At 47.3% G+C, this 21,101-nt stretch overlaps 1 protein-coding gene across 2 annotated transcripts in view; it reads right to left on the minus strand.

Moving 5' to 3' along the window:
* Positions 1-21,101, minus strand: part of col9a1c (collagen, type IX, alpha 1c) — a 181,323-nt gene that overhangs the window by 38,459 nt on the left and 121,763 nt on the right. For both annotated transcript variants that reach the window (XM_085992462.1, XM_085992461.1), the window contains exons 23-25: positions 17,339-17,392; positions 15,760-15,813; positions 14,884-14,928 (exon numbers count right to left, since the gene is read on the minus strand). In XM_085992462.1, coding sequence (XP_085848588.1) covers positions 14,884-14,928; positions 15,760-15,813; positions 17,339-17,392 — 153 coding nt within the window. The remainder of the gene's footprint in view (positions 1-14,883; positions 14,929-15,759; positions 15,814-17,338; positions 17,393-21,101) is intronic.

Raw genomic sequence — 21,101 nt, forward strand, 5'->3', positions numbered from 1 at the left:
ATCTCCTATAGCTCTCCCTCAAATGACACCATCCATTACCTCAGACAGGACTAGATCATTGTGGGTGTACCTTCGCACCTGAACTGCAGTGACAGGTGCTCCCTCCACTTGTCTAAAGTAGAAGATGTCTATCTGACGAGGCTCTGGGGGAGCAACAGGCAAGGGTAGCCTTGAGAGACCGTCTGCGTTGCCGTGCAAGTCTGATTTGCGATATTTGATGTCGTATGTGTGTCCTGACAACAGTAAAGCCCACCTTTGCATCCTGCTTGCAGCGAGTGATGAAATTCCGGTGTGGGGCCCGAAGATTGAAGTCAATGGACGGTGGTCCATCAGGAGTGTGAACCTTCTCCCAAACAGGTACTGATGAAATTTTCGAATTCCAAAAATGATTCCCAAGGCCTCGCGCTCGATCTGCGCATAGTTGCTCTCGGTCTTGTTCAAGGTGCGTGATGCGAAGGCGATAGGTTTCTCTTCACCCGAAGGTATGATGTGGGATATGACTGCTCCCACACCATATGGTGATGCATCACATGCTAGCTGCACGGGTAGCTTTGGGTCGAAGTGTGTCAGGACCTTCGATTTCAGCAATGCTTTCTTTGCTTGGGCGAAAGCTTCGTTGCACAGTTCAGTCCATTTCCATGTTTTGCCTTGACATAGCAACTAATGTAACGGCTTCAGCAATGTTGCCAAGTCTGGAATAAACTTCCCATAGTAGTTAAGTAGCCCCAGAAATGAACGGAACTGGCTCATATTCTGGGGTGCTGGGGCCTCCACGATCGCCTTGACCTTTGATGGCGCCTTATGCAGGCCAGTAGCGTCAATCACATGCCCCAGGTACTCAACTGAAGACTGAAAGAATTCACATTTGTCTTTACGAACTCTGAGTCCGTACTCTTTCAGTCGTTGTAGTGTCGCATCCAAGTTCAGAAGACGATCCTCCTCATTTGTCCCAGTGACAAGGATGTCGTCCAGGTAGCACTGGACTCCTGGCAGTCCACTCAAAATCTGATCCATTGCTCTTTGGAATAGAGCAGGGGGTCGACGTAATTCCAAACGGAAGGCGACAGTACCTGTATAGCCCCTTGTGTGTCACAATTGTCAGCAGCTCCTTTGATTTGTCATCGACATGCATTTGTAGATAAGCCTGGCATAAGTCTATTTTGCTGAACTTTTGCCCTCCGGCCAGGCCCGTAAAAAGATCATCAATGAGGGGAAGAGGGTACTGTTCCGCAGACAGCACCGGGTTAATAGTCACTTTAAAATCCTCGCAGATTCGAACAGATCCATCCTTTTTCAGGACAGGAACAATGGGTGTGGCCCATTTGCTCACGCGCACAGGCTCCAGCACTCCATTCTCGACTAAGGCCTCCAAGTTAGCCTCAACTTTTGGCCTAATTGCATAGGGTACAGGTCGGGCTTTGTGAAACTTCGGCTTGCTGTCAGGTTTAATGTCCAGTCTCACGCTGATCTTTTTCATGCTCCCAAGTTCCCCATTGAAGAGTTCTGCATGTTTGTTTAACACTGCAGTCAGACCTGACTCCCCTTTTGACATCATGCGGACTGCAGGCCAGTCCAGCGTGATTTTCTCTAGCCATGCACGTCCCAGTAGCGATGGGCAATTTCCCTTTACCACATATAGTGGCAGTTTTGCAGTCTGTCCGTTCAATTTAACTGTCACCTCAATGACGCCTCTCATGGCCACAGGTTCGCCGGTATACGTCTTTAGCACAATGTTTGTTGGCTGAAGGGTAAGATGCTTTAGCATTTTGTTGTAGACAGTGTCTGAAACAAGGGACACAGCCGCACCTGTGTCCACCTCCATCCGCACTGATTGTCGCTCCACCAGTGGTGACACCCAGTAGCCATTTGAATCACCTGCAACCGTCAGTGTTCTGGACCGATGGACATTCTGAACATTTTTTTATGTGTGTAGATAGCACCCTCTGGTGGCGGTTATTGTGTTAACAGTTGTATGCTGGAAAGGTCATCTGACTTTTCTTCCTGTGAGAGGTCATTTGACCTTCTTACCTTTCTTCCTGTTGACCCCAGGAAGCAGTTTTTACCAGGAAGAACCTGACTTGAGTAATGGAGAATTCCATGAGGGATTTTCAATCCAGTGTAATCTGACTTCATATGTTAGGCCAAACGCAATATCTTTTCACAAATTTGTTCAAGTAAAGCTTCAAACAGCGAAATGACTTCACGAGGAATTATTATGAATGAGTGTTTAACTTGCTGGATAGCTAGATAGGAGCACGTCTAGCGCGGCCAGTACAGTGAAAAGATATCAGTGAAAAGATAGCAATACGGCTAGCTGTGAAGAGCGGAGCAGGAGGAACCCAGAGTAAGCCCTAACCTCGTAGAGCACATCTACCTCACATCAACATGTCAGAAGATAATAACGAAAATGCTTTGCAGCAAGTAGAAGACCTTAAACAGGCAGACGAAACTGTAGAACGTGACAATCGGTCTATAAGCACCGGTTAACTACAGGTCACAAGTTGGCTCACGGTCATCGGGTGGTTCTAGAGTAAGCATAGCCATCGCCAAAGCACGGGCTAAACTAGTAGCAGCTCAAGCCAGAGCTGCGCATACGGACAGTGAAATAGAAATAAAAGTAAGTCAGGCCCGTCTCCAAGCTGAACCCCAAGCAGAACAGGCCCGGCTCCAAGCAGAACAGGCCCGGCTCCAAGTGGAACAGGCCCGACACCAAGTGGAATGCCAGGCTGAACAGGCCCGGCTCCAAGTGGAACGCCAGGCTGAACAGGCCCGACACCAAGCTGAACTGGCCAGTCACCAAGTGGAACGCCAGGCTGAACAGGCCCGTCACCAAGTGGAACGCCAGGCTGAACAGGCCCATCACCAAGTTGAACGCCAGGCTGAACAGGCCTGTCTCCAAGCCACATTGGAGGCTCTGCAGCAACAAAAAGAGATAGATGCTGCATTAGCCGAGACACAAGTATTCGAGGTAATTTTGGAGGGAGCTGATCCCGAGACAGCTTACAAACCTTTAATTCCCGTTCCGTGGCAGAGCCCACGACTGCGCACCATAGATTACGTGAGCGACCATGCCGACATACAGTTTACAGGAGAAAGGGATGGAGGCCCGCACATCTCTACAGACGCAAACACTTTGTATAACATGCCACAAGTTGCCAACCAAGGTCAAAGCAGACGGCGTGCCTCAAGCCGCAGAGTCTCCGCCAGCAGAACGGAAGACACGGTGCAAAGGAATAGGACGCCGAATAGAGAAAGTCGGAGGCAAATCCCCTCTCGGTCCCTTGAGACCCCCAACAGAGCCCCCAGCCAAGGCAACCCCGGCACAGGTCCCAGCACCTACGACCTCGCCAAATACCTTGCACGCACCCAGCTGGTGGCTTTGGGGTTAATCAAGTTTGATGACAGGCCAGAGAATTATCGGGCTTGGAAGTCCTGCTTCCACGATGCCATATCGGGCTTAGACCTGTCGGCAGGAGAAGAGCTCGGCCTCCTTATCAAGTGGTTCGGCCCAGAGTCCGCCGGACAGGCCTGCAGGATAAAAGCGGCCAATGTGGGGCAGCTGCCAGAGGGGTTGAAGGCGGCTTGGGTGAGGCTGGAAGAAAGCTACGGCTCGCCCGAAGCCATTGAAAGGGCTCTCTGACAGGTTGGCGAACTTTCCGAGGTTGACGAGTAAGGAACCCCAGAAGCTCCGCGACCTTGGAGATCTGCTGTCGGAACTCGAAGCCGCAAAGCAGAACGACTACCTACCCGGTCTATCGTACTTAGCCACTGCCAGAGGGGTAAGTCCCATCATTGAGAAGCTTCCATTTAACCTGCAGGAGAAGTGGATAACGTTTGGATCAAAGTTCAAGCTAAAGCACAACGTGGCGTTCCCACCATTCTCTGCGTTCGTTAAATTCATCCGTAAAGAAGCCAAAGCCAGGAACGACCCCAGCTTCAACTTCTTCTCCTCCCAACCAGCACTTGCCAGAAGAGACAAGTTCGACAGACATGGAAAGACACCAATGTCTGTCCACAGAATGCAAGTGTCCTCAACTGAGCACACAAAGATTCAGAAGAAACCTGAGGATATGAGCAAGCAATGCCCTATCCACAACAAGCCTCATCCTTTAAAGAAGTGCAGAGGCTTCAGGGAGATGTCCCTGGAAGATCGGAAACAATATCTTAAAGAGAACTCTATATGTTTCAGGTGCTGCTCGTCCACGAGCCATCTCGCCAAGAACTGCAAGGTGGATGCAAAATGCACTGAATGTGAAAGTGATCGGCACGTTTCAGCACTACATCCAGGCCCAGCTCCTTGGAAGTCAGAAGCGCCTCCTCCCGCATCAGAGCACGGCGGGGAGAGAGAGGGAGCTGCTGGTATGGAGATTACATCCAGGTGCACCGAGGTGTGTGGAGAAGGAGTGAGCGTAAGAGCATGCTCCAAGATATGCCTTGTTGATGTGTACCCTGCAGGATGTCGCCAGGAATCTGAAAAGATGTATGCCATACTAGATGAACAAAGCAATCGTTCTCTAGCAAGATCCGAGTTCTTCAACATCTTCAAGGTCAAAGGAAGTCCGTCGCCTTACACGCTGAAGACGTGTGCTGGACTTTCAGAAACAGCCGGCAGGAGGGCCTGCGGTTACGTTGTTGAGTCAGCCGACGGGAAGATTAGTCTCCCCCTTCCTACACTCATCGAATGTAATCAAGTCCCCGGCAACCGTTCCGAGATTCCCACTCCGAATGCAGCTCGTCATCACCGTCATCTGAGACGCATTGCAGACGAGATCCCACCTCTTGACCCGGATGCAAGCATACTTCTGTTGTTGGGAAGAGACATCCTGAGGGTACATAAGATAAGGGAGCAGATCAACGGTCCACATGACGCCCCTTTCGCCCAAAGGCTAGACCTCGGCTGGGTCGTTGTTGGAGATGTGTGCCTCAAGGGCGCTCACAAGCCATCTCAGGTGAGCACACTCAAGACTTCCATCTTGGAGAATGGTCATCCAAGCTACCTTACCCCATGCAGTAGTCAGATCCGAGTGACAGAGAAGTTCAGTCATACGGCTCAGCCTCAGAAAACCCCAGCGCTGATCTCCGCAGACAGCACACAGATGATGCTCACTGGAGAGAACCCGTGTCAGTCAGTCTTCTGTCGCACCGCCAACGACCACAAACTTGCTCCATTGATCGACGACATGAGGTTCCTCCAGATTATGGACAATGAGGTCTCTCGCGACAGCTCTAACAGCTGGGTTGCACCCTTACCCTTCCGGAACCCCAGACAACGGCTGCCGAACAACAGGGGTTATGCCTATAATCGTCTTAACTCACTCCGTCGCACTCTAGAGAAGAAGCCAGAGATGAAAGCACACTTCCTAGAATTTGTCAAGAAAATGCTTGTCAACGATCATGCAGAGATAGCTCCTCCACTCCAGGAAGGCCAAGAGTGTTGGTACCTCCCTTCCTTCGGAGTCTATCACCCCAAAAAGCCGGAACAGATCCGCGTGGTGTTTGACTCCAGTGCACCATATCAGGGCGTCTCTCTCAACGATGTACTCCTCACAGGGCCCGATCTTAACAACAGCCTCTTGGGAGTGCTCATGAGATTCAGGAAAGAGCCTGTCGCCATCACTGCCGATATCCAGCACACGTTTCATTGCTTCGTGGTGAGAGACCACAGAGACTTCCTCCGCTTCCTGTGGTATCGGGACAATGACCCTAATAGAGACATTGTGGACTACAGAATGCGTGTCCATGTCTTTGGGAATAGCCCATCCCCTGCTGTCGCCATATACGGACTAAGGAGGGCTGCCAAGGAAGAAGACGACGACTTTGGCAGTGATGTGAGAAGGTTCATCGAACGAGAGTTCTATGTCGACGACGCACTGAAGTCATTCCCGACCGAAGCAGAGGCCATCAGTACCCTCGGACGAGCCCAGGAACTACTTGCACTATCCAACCTCAGGCTGCATAAGATAGCCTCTAACAGACCAGCAGTGATGGAGGCATTCCCCCCTGAAGATCATGCTAAGGACGTCAAGGACCTAGACCTCTTCACTGATGACCTCCCCCTACAGCGTAGCCTAGGGGTGTCGTGGAACATAGCAACAGACACGTTCACGTTCCAAGTCCGAGACGCCAAGAAACCCTTCACACGTAGAGGAGTGCTCTCTACAGTCAACAGCCTATACGACCCTCTCGGCTTCTTAGCCCCCGTCACCATACAAGGCAGGCTGCTCCTCAGGGAACTCTCCACACGCGCTGAAGAGTGGGATTCACCTCTCCCTGAAGAGATGGAAGCAGAGTGGGACAGATGGAGAGACTCACTCCAAGACTTACAGGAGATCCGAATACCTCGCTGCTATTCGTCTTTCTCTCCCTTAAATGCCCAATTCAAAGAGCTTTGTGTCTTTGCAGATGCATCCGCTAAGGCCATTGCAAGTGTGGCTTATCTGAAGGTCACCACTCAAGAAGGACAAAGCAAAATCGACTTCGTCTTTGATAGAGGCAAGTTGGCGCCCCAGCCAGACCTCACCATACCCAGATTGGAACTGTGCGTAGCAGAACGCAACCTACACCCTCACAGCAGTCTAGGGAAGCTGCATCCTATCATTGACATCGACGGACCATCTCTGAGGTGGTTCTTCTTTTGTCGCCAGAGGACTCCAGTGACAAGTAGAGTTTGGACTATGTGGAGTCGTTAATGACCCCAGACGGGGAGTGTTCTGGACCGATGGACATTCTGAACATTTTATGTGTGTAGATAGCACCCTCTGGTGGCGGTTATTGTGTTAACAGTTGTATGCTGGAAAGGTCATCTGACTTTTCTTCCTGTGAGAGGTCATTTGACCTTCTTACCTTTCTTCCTGTTGACCCCAGGAAGCAGTTTTTACCAGGAAGAACCTGACTTGAGTAATGGAGAATTCCATGAGGGATTTTCAATCCAGTGTAATCTGACTTCATATGTTAGGCCAAACGCAATATCTTTTCACAAATTTGTTCAAGTAAAGCTTCAAACAGCGAAATGACTTCACGAGGAATTATTATGAATGAGTGTTTAACTTGCTGGATAGCTAGATAGGAGCACGTCTAGCGCGGCCAGTACAGTGAAAAGATATCAGTGAAAAGATAGCAATACGGCTAGCTGTGAAGAGCGGAGCAGGAGGAACCCAGAGTAAGCCCTAACCTCGTAGAGCACATCTACCTCACATCAACATGTCAGAAGATAATAACGAAAATGCTTTGCAGCAAGTAGAAGACCTTAAACAGGCAGACGAAACTGTAGAACGTGACAATCGGTCTATAAGCACCGGTTAACTACAGGTCACAAGTTGGCTCACGGTCATCGGGTGGTTCTAGAGTAAGCATAGCCATCGCCAAAGCACGGGCTAAACTAGTAGCAGCTCAAGCCAGAGCTGCGCATACGGACAGTGAAATAGAAATAAAAGTAAGTCAGGCCCGTCTCCAAGCTGAACCCCAAGCAGAACAGGCCCGGCTCCAAGCAGAACAGGCCCGGCTCCAAGTGGAACAGGCCCGACACCAAGTGGAATGCCAGGCTGAACAGGCCCGGCTCCAAGTGGAACGCCAGGCTGAACAGGCCCGACACCAAGCTGAACTGGCCAGTCACCAAGTGGAACGCCAGGCTGAACAGGCCCGTCACCAAGTGGAACGCCAGGCTGAACAGGCCCATCACCAAGTTGAACGCCAGGCTGAACAGGCCTGTCTCCAAGCCACATTGGAGGCTCTGCAGCAACAAAAAGAGATAGATGCTGCATTAGCCGAGACACAAGTATTCGAGGTAATTTTGGAGGGAGCTGATCCCGAGACAGCTTACAAACCTTTAATTCCCGTTCCGTGGCAGAGCCCACGACTGCGCACCATAGATTACGTGAGCGACCATGCCGACATACAGTTTACAGGAGAAAGGGATGGAGGCCCGCACATCTCTACAGACGCAAACACTTTGTATAACATGCCACAAGTTGCCAACCAAGGTCAAAGCAGACGGCGTGCCTCAAGCCGCAGAGTCTCCGCCAGCAGAACGGAAGACACGGTGCAAAGGAATAGGACGCCGAATAGAGAAAGTCGGAGGCAAATCCCCTCTCGGTCCCTTGAGACCCCCAACAGAGCCCCCAGCCAAGGCAACCCCGGCACAGGTCCCAGCACCTACGACCTCGCCAAATACCTTGCACGCACCCAGCTGGTGGCTTCGGGGTTAATCAAGTTTGATGACAGGCCAGAGAATTATCGGGCTTGGAAGTCCTGCTTCCACGATGCCATATCGGGCTTAGACCTGTCGGCAGGAGAAGAGCTCGGCCTCCTTATCAAGTGGTTCGGCCCAGAGTCCGCCGGACAGGCCTGCAGGATAAAAGCGGCCAATGTGGGGCAGCTGCCAGAGGGGTTGAAGGCGGCTTGGGTGAGGCTGGAAGAAAGCTACGGCTCGCCCGAAGCCATTGAAAGGGCTCTCTGACAGGTTGGCGAACTTTCCGAGGTTGACGAGTAAGGAACCCCAGAAGCTCCGCGACCTTGGAGATCTGCTGTCGGAACTCGAAGCCGCAAAGCAGAACGACTACCTACCCGGTCTATCGTACTTAGCCACTGCCAGAGGGGTAAGTCCCATCATTGAGAAGCTTCCATTTAACCTGCAGGAGAAGTGGATAACGTTTGGATCAAAGTTCAAGCTAAAGCACAACGTGGCGTTCCCACCATTCTCTGCGTTCGTTAAATTCATCCGTAAAGAAGCCAAAGCCAGGAACGACCCCAGCTTCAACTTCTTCTCCTCCCAACCAGCACTTGCCAGAAGAGACAAGTTCGACAGACATGGAAAGACACCAATGTCTGTCCACAGAATGCAAGTGTCCTCAACTGAGCACACAAAGATTCAGAAGAAACCTGAGGATATGAGCAAGCAATGCCCTATCCACAACAAGCCTCATCCTTTAAAGAAGTGCAGAGGCTTCAGGGAGATGTCCCTGGAAGATCGGAAACAATATCTTAAAGAGAACTCTATATGTTTCAGGTGCTGCTCGTCCACGAGCCATCTCGCCAAGAACTGCAAGGTGGATGCAAAATGCACTGAATGTGAAAGTGATCGGCACGTTTCAGCACTACATCCAGGCCCAGCTCCTTGGAAGTCAGAAGCGCCTCCTCCCGCATCAGAGCACGGCGGGGAGAGAGAGGGAGCTGCTGGTATGGAGATTACATCCAGGTGCACCGAGGTGTGTGGAGAAGGAGTGAGCGTAAGAGCATGCTCCAAGATATGCCTTGTTGATGTGTACCCTGCAGGATGTCGCCAGGAATCTGAAAAGATGTATGCCATACTAGATGAACAAAGCAATCGTTCTCTAGCAAGATCCGAGTTCTTCAACATCTTCAAGGTCAAAGGAAGTCCGTCGCCTTACACGCTGAAGACGTGTGCTGGACTTTCAGAAACAGCCGGCAGGAGGGCCTGCGGTTACGTTGTTGAGTCAGCCGACGGGAAGATTAGTCTCCCCCTTCCTACACTCATCGAATGTAATCAAGTCCCCGGCAACCGTTCCGAGATTCCCACTCCGAATGCAGCTCGTCATCACCGTCATCTGAGACGCATTGCAGACGAGATCCCACCTCTTGACCCGGATGCAAGCATACTTCTGTTGTTGGGAAGAGACATCCTGAGGGTACATAAGATAAGGGAGCAGATCAACGGTCCACATGACGCCCCTTTCGCCCAAAGGCTAGACCTCGGCTGGGTCGTTGTTGGAGATGTGTGCCTCAAGGGCGCTCACAAGCCATCTCAGGTGAGCACACTCAAGACTTCCATCTTGGAGAATGGTCGTCCAAGCTACCTTACCCCATGCAGTAGTCAGATCCAAGTGACAGAGAAGTTCAGTCATACGGCTCAGCCTCAGAAAACCCCAGCGCTGATCTCCGCAGACAGCACACAGATGATGCTCACTGGAGAGAACCCGTGTCAGTCAGTCTTCTGTCGCACCGCCAACGACCACAAACTTGCTCCATTGATCGACGACATGAGGTTCCTCCAGATTATGGACAATGAGGTCTCTCGCGACAGCTCTAACAGCTGGGTTGCACCCTTACCCTTCCGGAACCCCAGACGACGGCTGCCGAACAACAGGGGTTATGCCTATAATCGTCTTAACTCACTCCGTCGCACTCTAGAGAAGAAGCCAGAGATGAAAGCACACTTCCTAGAATTTGTCAAGAAAATGCTTGTCAACGATCATGCAGAGATAGCTCCTCCACTCCAGGAAGGCCAAGAGTGTTGGTACCTCCCTTCCTTCGGAGTCTATCACCCCAAAAAGCCGGAACAGATCCGCGTGGTGTTTGACTCCAGTGCACCATATCAGGGCGTCTCTCTCAACGATGTACTCCTCACAGGGCCCGATCTTAACAACAGCCTCTTGGGAGTGCTCATGAGATTCAGGAAAGAGCCTGTCGCCATCACTGCCGATATCCAGCACACGTTTCATTGCTTCGTGGTGAGAGACCACAGAGACTTCCTCCGCTTCCTGTGGTATCGGGACAATGACCCTAATAGAGACATTGTGGACTACAGAATGCGTGTCCATGTCTTTGGGAATAGCCCATCCCCTGCTGTCGCCATATACGGACTAAGGAGGGCTGCCAAGGAAGAAGACGACGACTTTGGCAGTGATGTGAGAAGGTTCATCGAACGAGAGTTCTATGTCGACGACGCACTGAAGTCATTCCCGACCGAAGCAGAGGCCATCAGTACCCTCGGACGAGCCCAGGAACTACTTGCACTATCCAACCTCAGGCTGCATAAGATAGCCTCTAACAGACCAGCAGTGATGGAGGCATTCCCCCCTGAAGATCATGCTAAGGACGTCAAGGACCTAGACCTCTTCACTGATGACCTCCCCCTACAGCGTAGCCTAGGGGTGTCGTGGAACATAGCAACAGACACGTTCACGTTCCAAGTCCGAGACGCCAAGAAACCCTTCACACGTAGAGGAGTGCTCTCTACAGTCAACAGCCTATACGACCCTCTCGGCTTCTTAGCCCCCGTCACCATACAAGGCAGGCTGCTCCTCAGGGAACTCTCCACACGCGCTGAAGAGTGGGATTCACCTCTCCCTGAAGAGATGGAAGCAGAGTGGGACAGATGGAGAGACTCACTCCAAGACTTACAGGAGATCCGAATACCTCGCTGCTATTCGTCTTTCTCTCCCTTAAATGCCCAATTCAAAGAGCTTTGTGTCTTTGCAGATGCATCCGCTAAGGCCATTGCAAGTGTGGCTTATCTGAAGGTCACCACTCAAGAAGGACAAAGCAAAATCGACTTCGTCTTTGATAGAGGCAAGTTGGCGCCCCAGCCAGACCTCACCATACCCAGATTGGAACTGTGCGTAGCAGAACGCAACCTACACCCTCACAGCAGTCTAGGGAAGCTGCATCCTATCATTGACATCGACGGACCATCTCTGAGGTGGTTCTTCTTTTGTCGCCAGAGGACTCCAGTGACAAGTAGAGTTTGGACTATGTGGAGTCGTTAATGACCCCAGACGGGGAGTGTTCTGGACCGATGGACATTCTGAACATTTTATGTGTGTAGATAGCACCCTCTGGTGGCGGTTATTGTGTTAACAGTTGTATGCTGGAAAGGTCATCTGACTTTTCTTCCTGTGAGAGGTCATTTGACCTTCTTACCTTTCTTCCTGTTGACCCCAGGAAGCAGTTTTTACCAGGAAGAACCTGACTTGAGTAATGGAGAATTCCATGAGGGATTTTCAATCCAGTGTAATCTGACTTCATATGTTAGGCCAAACGCAATATCTTTTCACAAATTTGTTCAAGTAAAGCTTCAAACAGCGAAATGACTTCACGAGGAATTATTATGAATGAGTGTTTAACTTGCTGGATAGCTAGATAGGAGCACGTCTAGCACGGCCAGTACAGTCAGTATGTGCACCTCTTCCTCCTCAGAGGTGTCGCTCCCCTCTGTTTTGCTTGTTCCATCATACTGCACTGAATGAACACTCTTTTTCCTCTCTTGTCCAAATACAGACATTTTGCTTCCATGCTTCCCAGCTCTGTCTGTTCTTTTTTTACCTCTACAGGCGCGTTCAATGTGACCCTTTTTGCCACAATTTCGGCATTCCAGCTCCGTACACCAGCAGTCATTAGCGTGATGGCCCGTTTTCCCACAACGGTAACATGTGCCGTTCCGCGCACCTTTAGGCTCAGACGACACCTTGTGAACTCTTCCTGTTGAACTCAACTGGTGAGCCTCCTTTTCCGCCATCTCCATGGAGACACTAACTTCAATGGCCTTTTCAAGAGTAAGGTTGTCCTCAGTAAGAAGGCGCTTCTGTGTGGCTGCATTTTGCAGACCACACACACGAGTCTGTCTCTAATGGTGTCCTCCAGCACCTCCTTGAACTCGCAGTGTTCTGACAACCTTTTTAAAGCAGCAATAAACATCGTCACTGATTCCCCCTCCTCTTGATTCCGTTTGTGAAATCTAAATCTCTCAGCAATAACCAGAGGTTTTGGTGAAAAATGTGCTCCAAGAATTTCCACTAGTTGCTTATATGTTTTAGTTCCTGGCTTATCTGGCTGCGCAAGGCTGCAAAGTAAATTAAATGTCTTCGGCCCGATTACACTCAAAAAGGTAGGCACGACCTTTTCATTTGCCACCGCATTCGCCAATACAAAATAGTCAAAACGTTCCGTATACGTGCTCCATTGCTCCACATTTTCATCAAAATCACCGATGTTTCCTAATATAGTAGCCATCTCACGTTTCAAATTAAAATTTCTGTTTACTCACTGCCGTAACGTTAATGTGATGCTGCAATCTCTGTTCCGAGTGTTTTGTAGTCGAAAACAAGAAAGTTCCCACAACACAGATTCATCCGATCCTCGTCGCCACTTGTTGTGTCAGTACCTTTTTACCTAGACACAATTTAGGACTCAGAACCCAGAGATTCAAACATGAAGTGCTCTATTGGAAGGAAAGGAAGTTCTGGAAAGTTCCGAACAAAGAGAGCTAAACTTAACCGAGAACACCCAACCATTTATCTCCTATGACAGCGCCACCACAGGTGGGAGGAGAACACACAATACATAACAGAGCCCTATCGTGGTTCCGTGGGGGGTGGGCAGGGGTGAGGGCATAAGTGCGGGAGATAGAATGGACACATCGAGGGCCGTGTCAACCACAGTAGAGGGGAATCCTCGGTTGAGGAAAAAGGAAGGCATGTCGGAAGCACTGGTGTGGAAGGTGGCATCGTCAGTGCAGATGCGGCGGAGACGGAGAAACTGGGAGAATGGAATAGAACTTGATTAAGAAATGGCACCAGCCACTGCAGACAGACACATGTTCAAAGGAAAGCCAATCAAGAACTGCCATGAATCTAAGACCCAGTCCTGGGGTCTTAGCAATAGACAATGGGCATAAAAAGATATAAAACAAGGAACCCAAAGGCTCTCTCTCTCTCTGGACGACCACGCAGAAGAACAAGAAGCCCTCCCTCTATAGACCAGACCAAGGAGCAAGGAAAAAAGCTTGACTCAGGGAGGTACCAGTCTGTGTAAATTACCATGTGTTGTAATCGAGTAGAGTCCATAAATACCAGTAGGCTATTGTTTTGATGTGCATGAGTGTGTGTGTTTAATAAACTTGCATGAGTGTGTGTGTTTAATAAACTTATTCCAAATTGTTTCAAAAGAATTGGTCTTGCTGTCAATTTAATGCCAGTTGAAATAAAAAGCTTACACTTGCTATGCAGCTCTAACAGTTTCAGCTTTTATTTCAGATTTCTAGCATTTGTGCCTTTGATTTTCTCACATTAAACTTCACTTACTATAACATAAGTTTAAACAAATCATAGAGGAGCATGCTGATTCAAACAAAACTAATTACAAATTGATAACAGCAGAACTAAAATTCAGAAACCTGCATAAATGAGACACCACAGCAGCCCCACAGGAACTGGAACAGAACACGATCCGCCGACTACTTTCAAATTCAGTTGCTGTGTGGCTTTTTGACATGTGGAGGAAACAAGCTGAACTCTTTTATTCAGGAGAGTTCAGCCAGAAACAATAGGTTTTGCACATGGTGTTTTACATATGCCCTCCTCTGATCTCAAATGAAATGCTGACATCTCTTTACTGCTAAAGTTGTCTCCACAAAGCTCACTATCATTAATATCAATTACTAACAACAATTTACAACTCTCTGTAACGTCCATCCGAGACTTTAATACTGCTTCCTAATATGGGGCAGCTTTTCTGATGCCATTTTCTCTCGCTCTCTTTCTCTCTCTCTTGCTTTTTCTCTATCCTATCCTCAAATGGACATAAGAAAACATTTTGTCTGGTAGGTGACTGCTTTCTCACTTCGAGCTTCCAACCTCTGTCTCTGTCACAACCGTTCTGGTCTATTTTCTCAATAACATTCTGATCATTGCTTCTCCGAACTTGCCCCTCTGAAACTGCAAGTACGCTGTCCTACACATTGAACCTCCCCGCATCATCATTATATTGGAAGCGAGACTCATCACACTGTCTCCTACTCTGAATTCATTGTTTCTCATTGTAAATAAAACAAAAGAACACCTAAAAATGCAGCAAATCTGAAATAAAAACAGAAAATGCTGGAAATACACAGCGGCTCAGTCAATTTCTTGAAGGAGCAAAGGTAGGCTGATGTTCTGGGTATATTCTAGATATATACTCTTCAGCAGACTAAGGACTCAAACAAAGCATTAACTTGTATTTTCTTTTTAGAGATGCTGATGGACCTGTTGTGTAGTTCCAGCAACTTTTAATTTTATTTTGTTGATCTCAGGATCCCAAAGCTCTGGGAGTTTGTAGTACAGCAACCTTTACTTTATTTCTCAAATATTTATTAAAAAAATAGATTACCTTTTCCCCAATTGGTCCTTTCTGTCCTGGTGATCCATGCAATCCCTTAAAAAAAAAAAAAGATATTACACATTTTCTCCCACTGGTTTAATTACAAGTCTATTGTCACCTCCTGTAATCAATAGCCTGGTATTGTGAACAGTCACAGTACTGCCAACATTCATTACTTACCTTTAAGTCCTGTGATCTGTGGAAGTATCTATTAATGCTCACATTTTAGGCAGGAAATTCAAACGTGCAGAAAGCTGCATTTAAATTTCCTACAAGTGTTTTAAAAAAAACTTCAGCTCACAGCACCGGTTAGTGAATCAGAAACATTCACAACACTAGTCACTGATTGTAATTATGCTGTTTTTTCCCTCAAATTTTAGTAAAGAGCAACTTACACTTTATCATGTCTCTCAGAAGTATCATAAAAATGCTTCACACAATGAATTACTTTGGAAATGTTGTCACTGGTTTTAGGTTTTAACAGCCAATTTATATGCAGCAAAATACCACGAACAGCAATAGGATAAATGGCCAGTGAACATTTTGGTAGTTTTAGTTGAGGAACAAATAGTGGCTAGGGTGCTGGGAGAACTCGCTGCTCCTTTTCAAAATAGTGCCACGGGATCCTTAATGTCCAGCTGAACCACAGGAATGGGAAGATGGGACCTCAGCTTAACATCTCATCTGAAGAAAGGTACCTCCAGTATTGCACTAGAATGTCAACCTAGATATTATAGGTTCAGGTCCAGTGGTGGGACTTGAATCCATGGCTTTCTGGCTTAGAGCCGAGAATGCTCAATCAGCTTGACAATTTCAAACTGATATAAGCAAAGGAAATAAATCATTCATCCAAGTAATTTTTTTTGTCACAGTATAAATACTTACAGGTAAACCCGGAGCCCCAGTTTCCCCCATTCGGCCTGGTAATCCAGCATCACCCTATATTAAAGACATAAGAGCATAAGTATTTGTAGGAGCAGTTAATGGCCATTACCCAACAGGCTTGACCCTTTTTACATTGAGATCATCTACCCAAGGTGGGGGAGGGGCGGCGTGGCAGGTTGTGGGGGGGGGGGGGGGGGGGGTACTGCACAATTCTGGAGGCAAGTGCCAGCACCACCTCAGACATTGGCACTCCACGTGGCTTAGGTAGTGAGTTTGAGCGGTGTGCACGTGGCAAATCACAGAGAACCAGTGATCAACAGCGGGTACTGGTAGCAGGAACAGCACAAGAGACAGCTCACCGAAGGGCGAGGTTCTGTCTCAGCTCTGCTCAGGAAAATACAGGTGATGACTACAGGGACCCAGCCATGTAAAGAAAGTTACTAGCATCACACAAACTGCTGTAAGAGTTATTGGAAGGCCTGCCAAGGAGTTTCACCACTAATATTGACAGTAAGGAGGAGTTTACTTCCAGTCTGTGTCCTTCAGCACTCTGCAAGCATTTGCTGTTTCCCTTTAAATAATAGGCCATAATTTGCTGTAGCAGGGCAATGAATGGCGTCCACCATTAGTTAGACTTGCCCTTGCCCGTTAAATCATGAGATACCTTGCGCCGCAAGTTGCTGAAAGTGCGAGCTGATAATGTCGCAGTGAGTGAAACCGGGCATCTGAGACTTGAGTGAACAGGTACAACTGTGTATCTCCTTAACCAATCAGGTTGAAGGATTGTGAAATTAACAGCACAAGGACTGAGAAGGAAGTATAAATTAGAGAGAAAAAACAACAGAAAATGCTGGAAAACTCAGCAGGCCCGGCAACATCCGTGGAGAGAGAAATAGAGTCAACGTTCGCTCTCCACGGATGTTGCCTGGCCTGCTGAGTTTCTCCAGCATTTTCTGTTGTTATTTCGGATTTCCAGCATCCGCAGTATTTTGCTATCGCATAAATTAGAGAGGGTGAATTCAATGTCAAATCAGGTACAGAAAGAGAATTGAATAGACGGAAAGGACAATTAGATTAAGAGAGAGAAAGAAATGAGACAGAACAGAAAAGTTAAAAAAATTCTAATTTTAAATTTTACATTTTAAAAAATCTCAAATGTTTTTTTTTAAATCCATGCTTGTAATAATTAATTTTCAGTGCCAGCGAGGTTGTTTGGCAGTAGTTAACACTTATCACGTCATTAAAAGGGTACTTAGACTGAAAGAGATAAGACCTAACCTTCTGTGGCGAGTTTAGTTCGTATCTACCTCACAAATGCAGCAACTTCACAGTGTTCAATGCATTTAAATGGTGAGCCAGGCGGCGAGATGCCGTTTTTGAAAAACGAATGACCACTTTTGATTTCCGCATTTCGCCACACATCTGACCGCATTTGAAGTTGGGCATAAATAACGGAGAGTGCCATTAGCCTCACTGTTATTTTGACAACAAATGATGGCCCATTAAAAATGTATTTGTGTAGCAGAGCTATTGTCAATTTAGCAACCAAGTGTAGCATCAACAGAATTCTTGTTGTTACCTTTGTGCCTTCAGCTCCAACATTCCCATCCCGTCCAGGATGCCCAGTAACACCCTAAAATACGAACAACAAATGAAAGTAAATTGTGGCTCCACCGTCTATTGTTTCTTTTTTCTTTTGAAAATGTCTCTCTTCTGAAGCCGGTGACTCCTTCTCAGGTTGCAGTTCCACAGACACTTGCCCCAGTGCCCAATATTCATGTGTGGACCTTGATGGGGAGTGTCAGCAGAATATTTGATCTGTGGGGGGGCATCGCAGCCAAGCCTTATCCTGTCCTGACCTGTCCTGTACACACGCCCGCTTCGTAGCAAAAGCCACAGGATAGCAATCTGGAGCAAGAACCCTGGAGGATTTTCACCTCCATTGCAAGACCCAGTGCGACACCACAAAGATTGGCCTAGCTGAGGTCAGCTAACTCAACACCGAGTTGGAATCGAACCTAGGACCTTCCTGGTTAGCTACTGAATGGGCAATAAAAACAGAAAATGCTGGAAATACTCAGGTCAGGCAGCATCTGCGGAAAGAGAAACAGAGTTAACGTTTCAGAACGAAGGGTCATCGACCTGAAACGTTAACTCGGTTTCTCTCTCCGCAGATGCTGCCTGACCTGCTGAGTATTTCCAGCATTTTCTGTTTTTATTTCAGATTTCCAGCATCCGCAGTATTTTGCTTTTACTAAATGGGCAAACTCGCTGAGCCATCAGGGGAGCCCTACACTGTTGTTTTATTTGCAATTAATTTATATCCTATTGGGTACCAGGCTTCTGGTGGATGCCAATGCACCACTGAAATGCAGAGCACATTATTTAGTAAAATTTTGTAAAACCCCTTCCTGCCACTCCATGATGCAGCACACTCACATGCGACCCTACATCACGGCCCTCATGGGATCAGCTCCTAGTGACCCACTATCACCTCACATTTCCACCTCTTTCCCAATTTTAAACAAACAAGTTATAAAGTGGCTCAGTTGGCATTTAGTTGAGGACACAGCAATGATGCAAATGGTGGACTAATATGTCATTCATGGAGGTATTTTAGCGTAGGGATTAGAAACCTAGAGGTCCAATTCAAACTACTAATTTCTGGACTATTACCAGATAAAAACAACTGGTTCACTAATGTCCTTCAGGGAAGGCAATTTCCAAATGCCTACCTGGTCTGGCCTACTCATCTTCCCACACTATTAATGCCTGCTGACATGGCCTAGCAAGTCACTAAAAATTGGTAATGAATGTGGCCTTGCCAATATCACCCACCTCCTGAAAACAATTTTTAAAAAGTGAATACTGCACGCCTGTCAGCAAGAAGCTGTCTTTTTAACCAATATACTGGACACGACACAGGTACACTGCCAATCTAGCTGTTATTCTGTACTTAACTTTAATTTGATGTTAGAGCTCTCAACAATGCCACTTTTCCTATTCCAGCCAGCTTCCCCTCGCCTGCTTTACTGCATGTAAATGGAGCAGAGACGTGGGGTTGATTACCCAGGATTTTTTTTTTTTTAATTCGTTGACAGGATGTGGGCCTCTCTGACAAGGCCAGCATTTATTGCCCATTGCTAATTGCCCTCGAGAAGGAGGTCAGCTACCTTCTTACGAACATACATGCAAACATACGAATTAGGAGCAGGAGTAGGCCACTCAGCCCTTCGAGCCTGCTCCGCCATTCAATACGATCATGGCTGATCTGATTACTCCACATTCCTGCCTACCCCCGATAACTTTTCACCCCCTTGCTGACCAACAATCTATCTACCTCTGCCTTAAAAATATTCAAAGACTGCTGCCACCGCCCTCTGAGGAAGAGAGTTCCAAAGACTCACGACTCAGAAATTTTTTTTTCCTCGTCTGTGTCTTAAATGGGCGACCCCTTATTTTTAAACAGTGACCCCTAGTTCTAGATTCTCCCACAAGAGGAAACATCCTCTCCACATCCACCCTGTCCAGACCCCTCAGGATCTTATATGTTTCAATCAAGTCACATCTTATACTTCTAAACTCCAGCGGATACAAGCCCAGCCTGTCCAACCTTTCCTCATAAGACAACCCGCCCATTCCAGGTATTAGCCTAGTAAACCTTCTCTGAACTGCTTCCAATGCATTTATATCCTTCCTTAAATAAGGAGACCAATACTGTACACAGTACTCCAGATGTGGTCTCACCAATGCCCTGTATAACTGAAGCATAACCTCCCTACTTTTGTATTCCCCTCACAATAAATGATAACATTCTATTAGCTTTGCTAATTATGTGCTGTACCTACATAGTAACCTTTTGCGATTCATGCACTAGGACACCCAGATCCCTCTGCATCTCAGAGCTCTGCAATCTCTCACCATTTAGATAATATGCTTCTTTTTTATTCTTCCTGCCAGAATGGACAACTTCACATTTTCCCACATTATACTCCATTTGCCAGATCTTTGCCCACTTACTTAACCTATCTATATCCCTTTGTAGCCTCCTTATGTCACACAGAATCACAGAAACCCCACAGTGCAGATAGAGGCCATTTCGGCCCATCGAGCCTGCACCGACACATATCCCACCCGATCCCCGTAACCCCTACACCAACACATATCCCACCCTATCTCCGTAACCCCACACATTTTAATCCCCCTAACACTAAGGGTCAATTTATCATAGCCAATCAACCTAACCTGCACATCTTTGGACTGTGGGAGGAAACCGGAGCACCCGGAGGAATTTACTTTCCTACCTATCTTTGTGTCATCAGCAAATTTAGCAACCATACCTTCGGTCCCTTCATCCAAGTCATTTATATAAATTGTAAAAAGTTGAGGCCCCAGCACTGACCCCTATGACACACCACTCGTTACATCTTGCCAATCAGAAAATGACCCATTTATGCCTACTCTCTGTTTCCTGTTAGCTAGCCAATCTTCTATCCATGCCAATATGTTACCCTCTACACCATGAGCTTTTATTTTCCGCAATACCTTTGATGTGGCACCTTATCAAATGCCTTCTGGAAATCTAAGTACAGTACATCCACCGGTTCCCCTTTATCCATAGCACATGTTACTTCCTCAAAGAACTCCAATAATTTGGTTAAACATGATTTCCCTTGCACAAAACCATGTTGACTCTGCCTGATTACTTTGAACTTTTCAAAAGGCCCTTCTACAACATCTTTAATAATAGATTCTAACATCTTCCCTATGACAGATGTTAAGCTAACTGGCCTGTAGTTTCCTGCTTCTGTCTCCCTCACCTTATGAATAAAGGAGTTACATTCGCTATTTTCCAATCTAATGGAACCTTCCCCAAATCTAGGAAATTTTGGAAAATTAAAAACAATGCCTCAACTATCTCACTAGCCACTTCTTTTAAGGCCCTCGGATGAAGTCCATCAGGACCTGAGGACTTGTCAGCCCGCAGCTCCAACAATTTGCTCAGTACCACTTCCCTGGTGATTGTAATTTTCTTGAATTCCTCCCTCCCTTCCATTTCCTGATTCACAGCTATTTCTGGGTTGTTACTTGTATCCTCTATAGTGAAGACCGATGCAAAATACCTGTTCAATTCAACAGCCATCTCCTTATTTTCCATTATTAATTCCCCAGACTCACTTTCTATAGGACCAACACTCACTTTGTTAACTCTTTCCTTTTTTAAATATCTATAGAAACTCTTACTGTTTTTATATTTCTAGCTAGCTTTCTCTCATATTCTAATTTTTCTCTCCTTATTAATCTTTTAGTCATTCTTTGCTGTTTTTTATATTCTGTCCAAT

Source organism: Somniosus microcephalus, chromosome 7 (genome assembly GCF_052327205.1).
Source record: "Somniosus microcephalus isolate GS21.2 chromosome 7, FLI_Smic_1.0, whole genome shotgun sequence".
Taxonomy (NCBI): Eukaryota; Metazoa; Chordata; class Chondrichthyes; order Squaliformes; family Somniosidae; genus Somniosus; species Somniosus microcephalus.